The sequence below is a fragment of the Rhinolophus sinicus genome, linkage group LG02, assembly GCF_036562045.2.
Source record: "Rhinolophus sinicus isolate RSC01 linkage group LG02, ASM3656204v1, whole genome shotgun sequence".
NCBI lineage: Eukaryota > Metazoa > Chordata > Mammalia > Chiroptera > Rhinolophidae > Rhinolophus > Rhinolophus sinicus.
In genome coordinates, this window is record NC_133752.1 from 55232461 (window position 1) to 55250428 (window position 17968).

The following is a 17968-nucleotide window of genomic DNA, read 5'->3' on the forward strand; positions in this document are numbered from 1 at the left end:
GTGAGCACAAAAATGCTATAGTACTTCTCCCATGTACCATAAAATGTTAAAAATAAGATCAGTCCAGCAAAAATACTGTTGAAGCTGCTCTTTCCCTCTAAAAATTGAAATGATCAGAAATTGGATATTAAAAGGCTATCAAAACATTGCTCTCTGACTTGATGGATTCTTTACAAGATAAATACGTACAACAGCCAAACAAAATTCACACCCCACTTTCTGACTAAAACTATCCATTTTGTTTATGTTCACATATTTGTATGTTTATAGTCTTAAGTCAAGAAAAAGGACATGTCTCTTCCCAACCCCTCCAGGGTGCATGAACTGTTGAGGAGATTTAGAAAAACAAATGGACATTGAAATTATAACTGCAGAGCATCCTGAGGGTTTAGTTACTAGAAATCACATATTTTATAGGATGGAAGAGAACCACAAACAAAATAATTGAAGCTGAATCATCTTATCTTTAACATAAACTATTATGTTTCCCATATTACATTTTCTAAATAAAAATCCCTTATTCCTATTTTATGGATTTCAAGTTTAGGTATTTTTCCACTGTTTATAAAAAATATGAGATGGTAACACTTTAAAGTTCTAGTGTTTAAAGTATTAAAATGAAGTTCTAGAGTATTATGATCAGATTCACTTTCTAGTGGTGGCCTCTGGGGATACAGAATAGGAAAGGGGCATGATGGAACTTTCTGGGATTATGAATATGTCTTCCATCTTGTTTTGGGTGGTTGTTACAGAGATATATTAAACCACCAAAAATCATCAGATTGAACACTTAAGTTCTGTGCATTTTACTATGTGTAAATTATACCTCCCCAAAATTCCCTTTTAAATGATTGACATGTATACTTATAAAATACTTCAAAATATTAAAAACTCTGCAGGCTAACACTGCCAAATATGCCTGTGTGTGAGATATTAACATGTGCCAGCTAAATCATGCTCATACACAAGGACACGATTCTTAACAGGACCTCAGTTATCACTACTCACACCACAACTGAACATGTGCCCAAATACGGACATTAAGATACACTCCTTTTTTTTGCCAAACACTCCACAAAACAAAACAAATAAAAAACAAATACAAATCACAATCTCCCCACGCACACATCAACAAATAACCCCCAATGGTAGTTGTAGCATATGGGTTATATCCAGAATAACCTGTAATATTTAATTTAAAATCTTTCAAGTTATAAAATTATACTTACTATTGTACATTTTAAATAACCTAATTAATATAAAAACCATCACATTCTTTAATATAACTGATTACCTAAAGGTAAAATTCTTAACCCTAGATTTTGCTACCTTTGAAATAGTTTCAGGGGGAAATTAAAGAAGCAAGCTTGGATGAAAAAGCAAAAAAACACCAAAAGGCCAAAACCAAGGAATTCCTGAAAGTGCAAGCATCCCCGAGGAAGCACAAGTATAGCTTCAGACTGTCATTCCCACAGTTCTTAGAAACACCACTACAATATCCCATGGAGAAAAACTGTACAGCCACTTATGACAGAGATACACTTGCTGGCATATAAAAGTGTGAGTAGAATATAACTTCAAACAAGCAGTTAAAAAAACCAATCAGCACACCCAAGACAAAGAAAAGCCTTGCTATAAGAGGAAAATGCCTAAGTTTACACAAGTGATACATACCCGTCTGTCGATCTTATCACCCTGCAAATTATACATTAAAAATTATTCATAAATATTACTATTTTAGAAAAATTTAAATTTAGAAAAAATCCCTCCAATACAGTCTCTCTACAAACCCAAGCCAATAATTTGGGACAGTTCTAATCTTGTATTATATACCAATGTGTATGTATTTTAGAGAAAGGATAATTTTATAGTACTGTGATGCCTTAGAGTAGGAAGACACCACTATCTTGAGGATTTTTCATTATGCATTAATTGTAATGACAATATTAGAGCAAAGTCTGTAGTGATGATGGTTGCAGAGTTAATTACTATTTGGCTTAAGAAAAATTATTTAACAGACACAACAGTGTCAAGTATTAAATAAATAAGAATATTCTGGATGTAGTTTTTAAACATCACTAAGAGATAAATGATAATTCAAAGATAAAATAAACTTTCAATTGAAGTAAATCAATTTTAAACAACGGGAGTTTTTAACTCCCTTTTCACTAATTTTTTAAGCTTTCATTTATACCTTTCTAAGGACACTGCTCATGTTTCTTTCAAAGCTCACAGTAAAACACTTCAATGAATGACGTAAAATTAAAAATTCAGGAGGACACGGCACATTATCAAAGGAAAGGAATAAGATAATTCCAGTGGATAGAGCAATTTTAGACTTATCCGCAGTTTTACTCTCCCTGGGTGACTGAATGTCTACGCCTTTATAGTTCTGCTAAAGCATGAACTTGAATTGCTCAACAGCAAGTTGGCACGTGGGAGCAAATCATCTAATAACAGGTGACATTCCTAAATGCTGTAGCATCCATACTTTAATGAAGCTTTGTTGTTCTCATTAGGAGTCTAAAGGAATGCAAACATTTTCAGTTATGTTTTTCTCCATCTTACTAGGTAAATTACATGCCTCGGGATTTTGAGGATTTGAGAACTCAGTAATATCAGGGCAGTACTGTTTAACCATATAAGCGATGGACTGGTATTCTATCTTTGTTTTCTGAAAGGAAGATGAATTGCTCTGGGAAGAGAAAGAGGGAGGTACACAGGTATGAACCACTTTATTCTTCCATTCCCTCTCATAAACTGACCTGAATTAAGCTAGTGAGCAGAGAGAAAATGACACGCAAGAACACTGGGTGATTTAAAAAGAAAACAAAAACAAAAACAAAAACCCCTTTCTGTCGAGGACATATGTGTCCATCATGATACCAACCTTATTAACTATCTGGCAAAATCATTCTTGTAAGAATATTTATTGCTGTCTCTTCACAAAACTGTTTTTGGTTACAATGAGCTAATATACAGGTAAGTCCTCGCTTCTTTCCTTTTACTTCTGCATCTACTGAAGACACACTTAAATCATTGTATCACTGACATCAACCTTATAACCCAAGCTTTTCCCCCCTCAGAGAAGTTTCACTGGCTACTTCACCTGTGAGAGGATGTTGGTGCACTGCTGCAGTAAAGAAACTGGAGGGTTGCCGATACTGGTGGCAAGTTGAACCCGGAGCAACTGTTCTTTCTGGGTGGCGTTTTCTTGCAAGGCATGGGCGAGGGCCACAGCAGCACACCAGTTTGAAAGTGAATCAGTAGAAAACAAACCTCCACATAATAACTGACCAGCTGAGACTGAATTACCTGTTGCTACAAAGATGGCAGGCAGATGATAGTATTATAAAAATTAATTATGTTGTTTTCCACACACACAAAAATAGTATAAAACACTACCTTAAATTAGTTCATTATTAATAGTAGTATACATATTAAGTAACATTTTTAAAAGTTTGTTTTTTCAAAACAAAATGAAAGATGACAAAAAAGGACCTTGGAAGAAAAGTTGCAGAACAAAGAAACATGAAAACACTTTAGGCATCAAATTGATGATGGTAATGTTCCAGAAAATCATTACCTTAATTAATAACTACATTTCTAAAGCAAATTCAAGGAAATGCCATATGTTAAATATTCTACTACAACCAGGGTCTTTTATTATTTATGATGTATTTTACTATTAAAAGCTTGAAAGACAATTATTTACTTTTCAAAATAGAAATCAGAACTATAATATTTACCATCAATGGTGGAAGGTAGAAGTGTTGATACAATTTCTCCTTGTCCTTTTTGGTTTTTATATAAGAAACACTGGAAACAATAGAGAACAGCACAGCGCAATACAAATGGCTGCCTTTCATTAACCATGGACATGAGAAGTACTACAATTGCCGGTCTGTTGCATTAAAAAACAAAAAAAAAAGAACAGAGAGAAACATTGCAACCCAAGTGCACAAGTCAGTAACTAGTTATTTTTATTGACTGAAAAACCATAACCAGAACACCAGCAGGTTAAGTATTCCCATCTCCATTTCATAGAAAAGGTAACTGCAGCCAAGAGAAGTGAACTGATTTATTTGCTTAAGGCAATACAGTTAGTAAGATAAAGAGGTGATATCTGAACCCTAATACCTATGTTCCAAAGACTACAAACTCTTTTAAACTACCAACATATTTATCTTGTCAGATTATTTCTCGTTTCAAAACACACAACTGAACTTCTTAAAAAAATAAGATGTGCATGTGAGACATACTAAAAACCCACAGTAAGCTTTCACTTCCTCAGCGGAATCTCAGTATTTTCCTTTTCCTACCTTGGTGGGTTTGAAGGTGCATTCACAGAAGCAAAATAGTCTTGATTTACTTGGCAGCCTCGAATAACTTCTGATACAGTATTAATGGTCTGTTACGGGGGAAAAATTAAAGGAAGTAAGGTAAGGAACAAAATCTGTTTTCAAAAGAAGAAAATGTTATATCCTTTTCCTCTTTGCTTTTTAATACCAAAATTCAGACAACAAAAATATCAGTGACAGCATTATAACCTTGTAACAATTTCTTGAGATAAAACATTTAAAGACATTAACTGTAGGCCTACAATTAAAAGTTAACACCTGACCATGTGCATTTAAAATCTCAAAAAACTAAAATTAATAATATCCTCTAAGAGAATCTATTTGTACAAAACAAAACAAAAAAAGATGCTTTAAAATAAAACCAGAGAACAAATTTAAAATGCAACAAGTTAAAAATTCAATTTAAGGATGAAGTTGAAAAACCTCCAAGAAAATAGAATAAAAAGATGAACTAGGTCCAGAAAGTCCATCAATAGAGTTGCAAAAACAGAAGAGAGGAAATTACCAAGGAATACAAAAAACATCCTCAGAACTGAAGGATATATCTCTGGCTTGAAAGGGCCCAGTGAGTGCCAAAAATAATTGGAGGGAAAAAATGTCTGCAGTACAGCACATCACGGGTAAATTTCAGAAAACCAGAAATACAAGGAATCCATAACTAAGGAATCCAAGTCAAGGGAGAGGCAAAAGAAAATCCTAGGAGGATGATGAAGAGGAAGTAGAGAATGACCAGTCCATATTGGAGGATGATGGAAGGCTTCCAGAAAAAGGCCTGGGATGGGGAACGATGTGTTAAGCATATCATAGTATTAATATGCACAGATACACAGAAAATCAACAAAATGAAAAAGGAACACTTATACTGCAAGAAAGGGATATTAAAATGAAAGATACAGGGCTCTGTTTGGCTTAGCAGGGAGCAGTATTAGTATAGTCATAAAACTATAAACCCTAATTACTGATTTCAATATAAATTACTGGGGTGACAGGAGGAAGTAAAGTGGGAGGTTTACACAGGGGGGTAGTGAGTGGGACTTTAGAGGGAGGACTGACGCCTAAGATACTGTTTTGTTATAAAACTTTTATTATTGCCTGTGCTTTCAATATGCATGTGTTAAGAAAAATAAAAAGATGATTTAAATAAACTGAAACTTTTTTTTCTTCAAACTAACTTCTTCTTCTAAATAGGCAGGAAACAGGGAGAAAGAATTTACCATGCTGAGAATAAGACTACTTTAAAGACTCAAGTCTTAATTGACAAAGACTAAGTCATATTGTTCTCAAAATTAAAAATATAAATCCTACTGTGACTCCTGTTGAACACAATAAAATGACAAATCTTCTAAACTTTAACATTACTTATATATTATTAAACTTGAAAAATGAGCCCACCTTTTAGAACTGATACTGTCATCACTATGCTAATTACATTTTAGTAGAATCAATAAGGAATTTAACATCTAAAAATGGTTAACTAGTACTGTTCTTCCTTCAGCTGATATCTTAATCTTCTGAATAATCCCTAGGATTTCAACTTCCGCAGAGCAGTGTGTGCCTTCCTTTGGTTTACCTCAGTCAGGATGTCAGCAGGAACTCCAGTAGCCATTAGGATAGTGCAAAGCTGCTGTAATAAGCCACATTGGAACATAGCTTTCTGGCAGCTACTGGTAGCACCAGGGGGATTGGTGGGAGAGACTAGGACACGAACAAGCTGAGGAAGAAACAGAAAACAAAATCTATCTTTTAAAGATTTCAAAGTCTTGAGGCAAATTTGATCTATAAGAACAAGAAAATTGATGTGAAGGACTCCCTCAACTGCTTAGCCAGTACTGGGTGCTCTTTCCTTTATGCTCTCATCTCAATAGTTCTGCTCTAGTACATATTACTTATGCTTTTTTGCTTAAGTTTGTCTCCTTCAGGTGATTGTGAACTCCCAGAGAGCAGAAATTACCTTGGTCATTATTGTATCCCCCAACAAGTTCAGTATTTGTGACATAGTTCATATTCAACAAATGAATGCATGAAAAGTAACAGGGTGGTAGATTTCTTATTGAAGTAAGGATGAACTACCTAATCATAGAGCAGGTCTGAAATCAGAATGGACCAAGGTGTGATAAATTCCCCCTAAACTGTAAAAACTTAAAGACAGGCTAAAACAAACAACTGGAGACATGGTAGAAGATTCGTGCATTAGGCAAAGGGTTGGCCTCAGTGGTTGTTAATGCTAATTAAATTCCTAATTATGATCCCATGAGTAGTCTGAACTTGAACATGAAATTTCAGAAACATGAAAAATGTCATCCCAAACAAGTGTTCATCACAGTTACATATTCAAAATAATTTTATATCTTGCATTTTAAAACTAGAGTTATATGTATGTGTCTATAAAATCTTGTATCTCAAAATCAAATGGGATATTTATAATACTTTATTAAGAGGGTTGATGAATAAATTGAGGTCACTAGAGAAAGGCTTTAGGATTATACACTGGTTCCTGTACTTGGACCCTTCTAGTTAGATTTCTGTGGATTTGTTGTTGTTTTTTAAATTTATTCTCCTCCTAGCCCTACTTCAAAAAACTTTTTAAAGCAAATACCAAACTATATGTCATTTCGCCTATAAACATTTCTGTATGTATCTCTGACTGATACAGATTTTAAAAACCAGTCATCAAGTCATTTTACCTAACAAAATCAACAATAATTTCTTAATATCTAATAGCAGTTGGACATCTTTATTGATGAATAAAAAAATTATCAAATTTCTAGATGACAGAGAGGTATAAAGGATGGCTGAAGAAAGAGGGACTACTTATTACAAGGAAAAGAAAGCAGATTTTGACTCATTATATGGATTACGTTTTTAATAATTAGAACTACCTAACAATGAAAAAGATTCTCTCAAAAGGTAATGAGCTTTCTGAGAGTCATTGGCAGTATCTGCACAAAAAATGGCATAGAAGGGATTTCTGTAGAGATAGTAGGCAGAACTAGTCATTAAACTATCATTACAGAAAAACATTTAAGTGTTTTATGACCAAAAATCTTTCAAAAGGATTCTTCCCCAAAATTTAATCTGCAAAATTTGAATGAAATATCCTTAAACAGATTAATTTCAATTTTTAGGGGCTTAGAATTCCATCTTGATTATAACTATATTATGAAAAATTCGTTAGGATGTATCTATCCAAATAGGATTGTTTATCTTCATTTATGATACATTTTCATTTGGTACATAATAGAGAACTTGAAATACAAGCAACCCTGAATATGTAACTATACAGACAGAGCACTCTAATAGGCTGAAAAGCAGATAATCTGTGGACTGTGAAGTCATGAATGCATCAACTACTCAGTCTTTGAGATGGAGAATATATTAGTGAATTAAACTCAGTTTCTTTTCTCCCTTCCCTTCCCTTCCCTTCCCTTCCCTTCCCTTCCCTTCCCTTCCCTTCCCTTCCCTTCCCTTCCCTTCCGTTCCCTTCCGTTCCCTTCCGTTCCCTTCCCTTCTATCGTTCTGTTTCTTTCCATTCCCTTCCCTTATCATTCTGTTTCTTTCCATTCCCTTCCCTTATCGTTCTGTTTCTTTCCATTCCATTCCTTTCCTTTCTTTTGACTTTAAAAACTGGTCTTTTGATTTCTCCTCTTGCAGTAGAGGAGTTCCTGGTAGGTTCCTAATTGTGGTGTGGATAGTAGAGAAAACTTTCGCTTTAAATTATGCTATTAGGGGCCAGAGGTAATACAACACTCACTTATTTAATACAGGGAGAGCACAGGAGATTTAGCCTGACTAAACCTGCAACTGCCGAAAGGATTAGGACCTACCTGTGTACAAACATAGCAGTTTATTTTATAGCAGTTATGCTGCATTTATACCGCTCTTCACAATAAAAATAAAGCAGCTTTCTTGTTGGTTGTGTTATAAGTAATTCTTATTTCCTTGGCCAGTTATAAAGACAATGACTTATTCACTTTACATCTATACGAAAACCTCTATCTCTGATACCACAGAATCAACTTTGGAAGCTGTTCTTTGTAAAGGTGTCACATTCTTATACAATCAAAAGAGAGAAGTAGGTTATTTCCATCATTCACGCAGGACTCGCTCCCCAAGGACACCAATAAAGTTTCTTTATTTTGAAGTTTAGGTTCTTTAAGATTAGTATTGAGTTAGTTTATTCACTTTTTAAAAGTAAAGAACACTTAATCAACTTATTACATAACCTGAATACTGTAGTTTTCTGTTTATAAGCAATACTCTCTTGTAATTTTTTTTTTTTGGGGGGGGAGTAAAATAGTATTTTACTTTTTAAACAGTGATGCTATCTTCAAAAACAATTCTTTACATAGTACCCTAAACTATAAAAAATGAGTAGTGTCCTCAAGCAATTTAAATTTTCACTGTTTGGCAGTAAATATATAAGTTTTTGCATATCATCAGATCCCTTCACTTTCTCTAATCACATTTTGAAAATTACTTTTCTAGGAGAATTTCCTTTATCAAGAAAGTGGTGTTGAGCAGCAAAGGTATCAAGCTTACCACTTGGGATGTTAATTCTAAAACATCAAAAACTAATCACGTCTTGAAATGTGTAATAAAACTGACATGTGAAAATAAAAGTGATGAAGTTGAGAATATAAATAGATTCTGCCAATGTTCTCCTGTAACATATTTTCCTAACAATTTTTAGGCATATTCTAAATAGGGTAACTATATAATTTCTTATCTAAATTGGAATACTTCTGAAGCGCAAGAGGACACTATGAGTAATTAGGAAATGAATACTGTCCTGGCGAACTGGGGCTTGCGGTCACCCTAATTGCCAATCAAACCTATGCAGGCAACTTCAGGCAACAATATTCAGACAAATTACTAGAAAGATTAACAATCTAGTTTTATGGAACACAACTTCAGAGATGCAGGCACAATTCACAGACATTCAAAGACCCACAAGAATCACTAGAGAGGAAGTTAGGAGGCTGGTTTAAACTTAAATATTTGGAGTAAGGGAATTTAGTAAAGGAATAAGTAAGTAAAATACTTCAAAAAACTTCATAATTTTCTCTGATGCAGAAATAATTTGGGATCCTACTGTCTTCACTTTTACTATCACCATAAAGCTTAAATAAAATTACAGGTGATTTGTCAATTTAACTTGTATTCGATTTAAAACTCAGACTATTAATTCCTTGGGGCAGGGACATTGTCATTCATTTCCTAGCATTCAGTGCCTGGCTCTCAGTAAAGGTTTACTGAATGAATTTGTTTGTTGAACTTAATAGTCTGAATATTAAAATTTGTATCAGAGCCTTAATTGAGAAAAACAGATTAAAAAAATTCAAATCAACAACGTAAGTTAGTATTCTCTGGTGTAAAACCCATCAGGAAATTAATTGTATGTTTGGATTTGCTATTAAAAAAAATTCAGCAGGGCAAGAGAGGGGAATAAAAGATGAAACAAAATTGCCAAGTATTAATAATTATTCAAGTTGAGTGGTGTGTGTTTGTGTGTGTGTGTGTGTGTGTGTGTGTGTGTGTGTGTGTGTATTTGGGGGTAGGGGGAATCTGAGTGCAACTGCAAAGCTCCATATTAAAAGCCCTTTTTTTTAAAGCCCATCTGAAACCAACTGAACATCTGAATATCCTGGATTTATCAAACACAAGCACTCTGCTTTTCTTTGAAAGGATCACTGTCAAAATTCTTACCACATTTATGTCTAAGTTCAGTATACCTGTAGCATTAGGTGAAGATTAGTTACTTTCTGTGCAGACCAGCCAGAATTTTCATCTCCAACTTCAAACCAAGGTTTCATACGTTGAATATATGAGCCTTCTTTAAAAAAATTTTGATTGGAATTGTTGTTTTTTAACAAGTTTTGGAGCAAAATCAGACAATCTTCCACTACTATACCTGAGGAAAGAATGTGAAATGGAAGTGTTAAGGCTAATAAGACCTGAAGGAAAATTCAATCCCTAACCATTTAACAAAAGATGAATCTCCATGCTCAGCATCTCTTCTGTAGGGCAAGGCAGAGAGCTCGTTCTGACTCCTGACAGTAACAGCTGCATTCTGCATGCTCGTTGTTCTCAGGTCCTCCAATGATCTCTTGATCCACTCACCTCAGTAACTCATATTAATTCTGCAAATCCCAGATTAAACATCATTTCTTCAGGAATGATTACCAAGACCCAATGACTAGGTTAACATCATGAGCTACATGCTTTCATGGTCCCCTGGTCCTTTTATTATTATGTAGTTATCTGTCTGCTCCACGAGATTACAATGTGAAGATAGAAATTTGTGAATGCCCTACTAGGATATAGTGACCTACTCTGTATCCTCAGCACAGATGGAGATATCAAGTGCATACATAGGGCATTATTAAATATTTGCTGAATGACTTAATCATATCTTAATCTCTAAGAAGTACTTGATATCGTTGTCTCTATGTCTCTTCCTTGAAACTTTCTTTCCCCTTGGTTTCTAAAACACTAACTACTCTTTCCTGGTTTTCCTGAGGGATTTCTGGCCACTCCAGGCTTCCTATCATTCATGGTTCCTGTTCTCCATTTTTTCTGCCCTGCTTACAACATACCACTCTCCAGGGTAGTTTCATCCACACTACAGCTTACACTTTTATGACAGCAAAAGGTCTCCAACTGCTGATCTCCACTTTATCAAGTGCTAGTTTGGTTAAACAAATGATCGCTGTTTCCTCTGTGAAGCATATGACTAATGCTGGATACTCACAGCGGGTAGGTTCCATACTATTGCTCCTATTAAATTGTACATTTACAAGAATCAGTTGTTTTTTTCTTTGATTAATAGAGCAGCTTTAGGTTTACAGAAAAACTGAGCAACAAATAAAGGGAATTCCTGTATATTTTTTCCCTCCTAGCTTCCCCTATTATTACCATTTAGAATTAGTGTGGCACATTTGTTATGACTGATAAATGAACAATGATACATTATTCAAGTTCATAGTTCATATTAGGGTTCACTCTTTGTGTTGTACATACAGTTCCATGGATTTTGACATATGTATAATGTCATGTGTCCACCGTTACAGTATTATGGGATAGTTTCACTGTTCTAAAATCCTGTGTTCTACCTATTCATTCCTTTCTTTCCATCCCCAAATCCCTAGCAACCACTGATCTTTTTACTTTATATAGACTCATCTTTTCCAGATATCATATGGTTGGAATTATAGAGTATGTAGTCTTTCAGACTGGCTAATTTCACTTAGCAATATGCATTTAAGGTCCCTCCATATCTTTTCATGGCTTGGTAACTTTTTATTGTGGAATAATATTCCACTGTATGGATGTACCAAAGTTTGTTTATTCATTCACCTACTGAAGGACATCTTCGTTGCTTCCAAGTTTTGGCAATTACGAATACAGCTGCAATAAACATTCATGTGCAGGATTTTGTGGATATAATTTTCCCACTCATCTGGGTAAATATCAAGGAGCATGACTTGGATTGTATGGCAGGGGTATGTTTAGCTTCATAAGGAACTGCCCAACTGCATTCCAAAGTGGCATATCATTTTGCATTCCCACCAGCAATGAATGGGAGTTTCTGTCGTTCCACGTTCTTGCCTACTTTTGGTGTTGTCAGTGTTCTGGATTTTTGCCATCTTAACAGGTGTGTAGTGATAGTGCATTGTTTTAGTTTGCATTTTCCTGACATATGATTTTGAGATTCTTTTTATATGCTACTTGCCATCTATCCATCTTGTTTGGTAATGTGTCTACTCACTGTTGCCCATTTTTTAACTGGGTTGTTTGTTTACTGTTGAATTTTAAGAGTTCACTGTATATTTTAGATACAAGTCCTTTTTCAGATATGTGTTTTAAAAATATTTTCTTCTTGTCTGCGGCTTATCTCTTCATTCTCCTAACAGTGTGTTTTGCAGAGAATTTTTCAATTTTAATGAAGTCCCACTTATCATTGTTCTCTTTCATGGATTATGCTTTTGGTATTGTATCTAATAAATTACTTTTGTTCACAAACCTATCATGCTACTTGCATTGACATCGATGAGAAAACTAAGTTTGTCTTTGGCAAAAAATGAAAGCAGTCATTATGAATATTGTTGTTAACTATGGGTAATACAAGTCTAAATAAGAAAAGTAATTGAAAAAAATAATATAAGTAATTGTAAAAACCCATAAAGATCCTGTACTCCATTTTAAAGAAACCAAAATGCAAATCCTACATGATGTTATTATAGGTGTGACATACGCAAGAAAGATGATGAAAGACTCTTATCGGCAGACCCCATATTCAAAGAAACAGTTCTGGCCCTAACTCAAAAGACTGGTAAAAAAATGTATATTAAAAATGTATTATATTTAACTTAAAATAAAATGTCTAAGGTGCACATTTTAGACACTGTTTAAGAATCTTCAATTTAACCAGTCCTGATCTCTCCAGAGTGGAGGCTCCTTACCTCATGTTGCTGAACCATGTGACTGATACTCACGAGGAGGAATCTCCTCATGAGGAGGAACCACTGTATCTGTCTGTCTCTTATGTAGGACCATAAATCTCCATTAAATAAGAGCTGCCATTAGGACCATCTGAAGGCTCTGGAGGAAACAGAATGTCAAAGCCCTCACTATAACGGGCAGGCCTTCCTTCCAGTGTACAAAGTGAATTCTAGAGCCAAGGGCCACTACCAGTTACCAGGAGCTATTAGAACCTGTCTTAGCAATCCTGAAGCCTAGATAATTCCCCCTTACGTTAAAATCTATTTTTCCTCAGTCACCTCTGAAAATATGCATCTCTCTGCTCATCTATGCTTTTCCATTTTCTCAGAATGCTTTGGGTTTCCTCTCCCCTACTTAATCTCCTTTTAAACTCTTTCATGATACTACCTCAAACTTCCAAATATTGGTTAATAAAACCTACTACACCCTCAGTTACTTTATGAAATGTTCCTTTTCTTTAAACAACCTACATCGTTCTCCAGTGAAGGCAATTCATGCTTTCAATCCCATGCACGTTAAGAGTCAGGATATGGAATCTATGATCCTCCCAGTACAGTGTATTTTCTAGAAATCATAGTTCCTCTATCCCCTCATAAAAATCTCCAGTTCCCTTGAGATCAGGCCATCTGGCTGTATCATCTTTTACCACTCCTCACTGCAGTTATGTAACAAATTCGTAGTCACTATTCTTCATTCACTGAAAACATCACTGGCATCTCACTCAAAGTTTTCTTTCTCTCCCCATGTTCTCCTTTCACTCTTGATTTCAACTGCAACAGCCACTCAACCAATAAATACCTGGACCTCTCAGTACCTTGGCGTCATCTTCAGAGATAATTCTCACTCTATTACTAAACCCTGCTGTCTTTCCAGATCAAGTATTCTCAGTATCTGTTCTATAGCTCCCTGAGACTTTCAACCCATCAGCGTCTTCTTTCTCCCTTTGCAGAAACACCCTCTGTCTTTACTTCCTTCCCTATCTAGCTTAGATTATTACATAGATCTTCATTTCTTCCACTCTGTACATAGTATGTTGGACTCTCTTACCTCACTGTCTTTTCATCGCAACTTCCTGGAAAAGGCACAATCCTGTGAAAAACTGCCTGTCTGGCTTTTTTACTACATCTGCACCTAGGCAGCTGAGAATTTGGGGTGGTGGGGAGGAGGCAAGAATCACATAATTAAACAGTCTGCACTGCTGTAAAATCACGGTGAACACCCTTAATGGGGCTTTATCCTGTCTGAAAAATCTCCTTAATTACAATAGTGAACTACCTCTCCTATTCTCCAAGACTACTTTTTAACCTTCTCCTTAATTATCAACTGTGTTCTTTCTCTCTTAGCATATGACCCTGCCTGCAATTCAACTCCTTATCAACAAATCTGACAAAGGACCTGGATCTTCACCTGTGCCTTTCCCTGTTATGATGGCAGATGTACTTATTCTCCTATCTTAAAAGCCAATTCCTACCTCTACTCTGAATTCCATTCCCTCCTCCTTTTTCAGGTATTATGTACCAAAGATTGATCCTCTCTCTCCTGTTTGTCCCCATTCTCTATTTGCTTATGTTTATTGGAGTCTCTCCCACTTTAAAGAAAAAGTTCTCATAGATTAAAGGAGAAGAACAATCTGATGCTCTCCATAGATGTTTAAACAAACATTTACTAAAATTCAAGATTCATTCATGATAAAAACTCTTAGCAAAAATGAAATTTAATGGTAAAACATCAGCATTCTCATTAAAGTCAGCAACATTCAACACTGTAAGATTCTAATTAGTGCAATAAGACAAAAAAGGAAAAGTAGTATTAGGAATTAAAAAGGAAGGAAAAAGATTACTCTTATTTATAGAATATGTGATTATTTATACAGAAAGTCCAATAAGAACTAAGAGTTTAATAAGATGATTGGATACAAGATTCAAATACAAAAATCAAGTAGTAACCAATTTGAGAATGCAATAGGAAAAGATCCTATTCAAATTGTAACAAAAACTATAAGATGCCTAGGAATGAATCTAATAAAAAAGTATAAGATTCTTTTGCTCAAAATTACAAAACATGACTGAAAGACATAAAAGACATGAGTAAATTAAGAGATATAGCTGGGTTCATGGATGGAAAAAGTCAATAGTAAAGATAACCATTCTCCTTAAATTAATCTGTAAACTCAATACATTTCCCATCAAAATTCCAATGGGGATTTTCACAGAACTTGACTAGCAAACAAGTTTCATTCAGATGAAAGAGCAAAAAGGAAAAGGCTTGTTAAGACAATTCTGAAAAGGGCCAAGATAGAAGATTTTTCTATATTATAATAGGAGATTTTGATTACAAACCTCATACCATTGTTCAAATGCAAAAATCCATGTTAATTAAATGTAAAAGACAAAATTTTAAAGTCTTTAGTAGAAGAAATAGAAACTCTATGACCTTGAGGTAGAGATAGATGTCTTAAACAAGACACAAAAACATAAACAATAAAAAAAGTAACTATATTAAAATTTTAAACTTTAATAGAGACACTATAAACTGACCGGAACATACCTGAAACATGCATAATCAACAAAGGATTAGTACCCAGAATACATAAAGAACTAACTAACTGGAAAAGTAAACTAACTGGAAAAGAAAAAATGGTCTTACATGAAAATGGGCAAGTAAGTAATTCAGAGAAGTAAAAGGCAAAGAAAAACAAATGGTAAATATACCCATGAAAATATGCTTAATCTCATTAGTTTAAGGAATGAAATAAAATCTCAATGAGATATCATCTTACACCCATCAAATTGGTAATCAAGAGTCGACAAGGATGTGAAGAAACAGAAACTTGGAAACACTCAATGGATATATCGATGGATGAAATCACTTAAGAAAGCCCTTTGGCAACATCTGGTAAAGATGAAAAAAGTACAGTTCTATTGGTAGGTATATAACAGAAAAACTTCATATACAAGTAGACATGTAAAGACTGTTCACAAAAAATTTGTATTAGTAAAAATAGATACAACATAATTGCCAACTCAATAAAAAAAGATCATAGTACATTCATACTACAGAATAATATATAGCACTTAAAATGAATAAACTACAGCAACATGTATCAACATAAATAAATCTCAAAAAACTTGAATAAAAACAGCAAGTTGTAAAATTATATTCAGCAGGATACTTTTTTATCTAGTTTGAAAATATGCAAGAAACACTATATGTTGCTTATGAATCTATAACGTGTGTATACAGAATCACACAAACAGGTATTACAAGTATAAAAACACATGGGAGAGAAAAACAACAAAATCAGAATATTATGATCTTAGAGAAGGAACGTAGAGGAACATATTAGAATGGTTATAAGTACTTAACCATCTGCTGCTTTTTTTCTTTAAAAAAGTCTAAAATATGGCAGAATGTAAGCATTTAATAGAATTGGATGGTAGATGTACAAGTGTTTGTTATGCTATCTTCTATTGTTTTCTGTACGTTTGAAATATTTCATATGTCATAAAAAATTAGAAGAAAAAAAAACCACCCTCGTCAATCTCCAATTCCTGTTTGCGTCTCCCCCCTGCCTTTTCCAAATTCCTGGTAAGAGTTTTATCTAGTATTCTATTTTCCCACTTATAACTCACTCCACTGACACTGCAATCTGGATTCTGAAGTAAACACTATATACAACTGCTCTCCCTCAGGTCACACTGATGACATCCATATTCTAAATCTCAGATAAATTTCTGCCCTTATCTTGTTTGATTTCAGTAACTTCTAATAGTGCTTCCCATTCCCCCTGACCCCACTAAAAATGCAGGTTTCCTCTTGTCTCAGACTGTTTCTCTCACCAATACCTGCTCCTGTACCATCCCTTAACTATTGGTATATCTTAGGTTCTGTCCTAGCACTTCCCTTCTCACTCTTCATGCACTCTAAGTGACTCATCTAATCTTTCCTGTTTATCTAATTTTGTTTCTTCTATCATCTTTTTTCTAAAGACTCTCCAATCTTTACCTCCAGGCAGGCCTTCCCCTCCAGATTCATACAGCCAATGGTAGACTACACTACTCTACTGGCTAATCCCAGTTCAGTGAATATAAATAAACCCATTTCCTCCTCTGACCCTCGTACTAGGTTTTTGGATCAATCTCTCATTAAAAACAACTAAAAATGCTGAGATGAAAAAAAAAAAAAATAGCCCTAGGAGCAATGGAGAGTTGACAGTTTAACAGGCTAAAACTGAAGAGAAAATGGATATCTGGAGAGGTAAACAAGGATAAAAGTACTTTCGGCTGTGAGTACATTTCTCAGTCTTGAAAAATCTAAAACTTTCATTTTAACAGTCTCATGGGGCAGAGGAAAAATAAATTAAAGCAAAGGGCGTACACAAGGTAGGGAAGGAATCTAATAGAAAACTCTCCACCTAATACACTGGGATTTCAAAGGGCTTATCCTCAGGGTGAGAATAACCAAAAGTTAAGTAGTTCTCAAAGATCTTGCAGGCTGGGTTTGCACTGCCTGAGTAGTCTAGGAAATCTCAAGCCTTAAATCTGGATTGTGATCCCAGAAAAACTGCACCCCCAGGCCTTGGTGGAAACAAACATGTTTTTTCTGAAAGAAATTACCTTCATCCTAGGCTTCGAATTCCCATAGATAATCTGTTAACTACAACACAACACAAAGATGAAGAGAACCATCCACAGAACCCATTTACCATGCGTAAGAATGATGAGAGCAAAAGTACCAGACCTACAAAGACTTAAAATATTGGGATTATCAGACAAAAACTATGAAATAATTGTTTCTTATGCAAAAAGAAATTAAAGATAAGTTGAAAATACCTGCAGAGAAAAGGAAATAAAAAATTACACAGAAAGTTTATCAAAGAACCGAATAGAACTTCCAGAAAAGAAACATTAAAAAGTTGACGGATGGATGTTAAGCAAATTTATTGTGGTAATCATTTCACAATATATGTGATTCAAATCATTACACTGTATACCTTAACTTACAAAGTGCTGTATGTCAACTATATCTCAATAAAACTGGGGAAAAACCCTCAATGAACACATCTAATGGCAGATTAAATATAGGTGAAGTAGAAAACAGGTCAG

General features: G+C 34.6%; 1 protein-coding gene across 2 annotated transcripts in view; it reads right to left on the reverse strand.

The window, feature by feature from the left end:
- The window catches only part of USO1 (USO1 vesicle transport factor), a 71883-nt gene that overhangs the window by 18842 nt on the left and 35073 nt on the right, over window positions 1-17968 (reverse strand). The window contains exons 9-14 of one of the 2 annotated variants that reach the window (XM_019720566.2): window positions 10094-10272; window positions 5932-6072; window positions 4323-4411; window positions 3750-3904; window positions 3110-3321; window positions 1675-1695 (exon numbers count right to left, since the gene is read on the reverse strand). In XM_019720566.2, coding sequence (XP_019576125.1) covers window positions 1675-1695; window positions 3110-3321; window positions 3750-3904; window positions 4323-4411; window positions 5932-6072; window positions 10094-10272 — 797 coding nt within the window. The remainder of the gene's footprint in view (window positions 1-1674; window positions 1696-3109; window positions 3322-3749; window positions 3905-4322; window positions 4412-5931; window positions 6073-10093; window positions 10273-17968) is intronic. The other variant, XM_019720581.2, reaches the window with a different exon arrangement.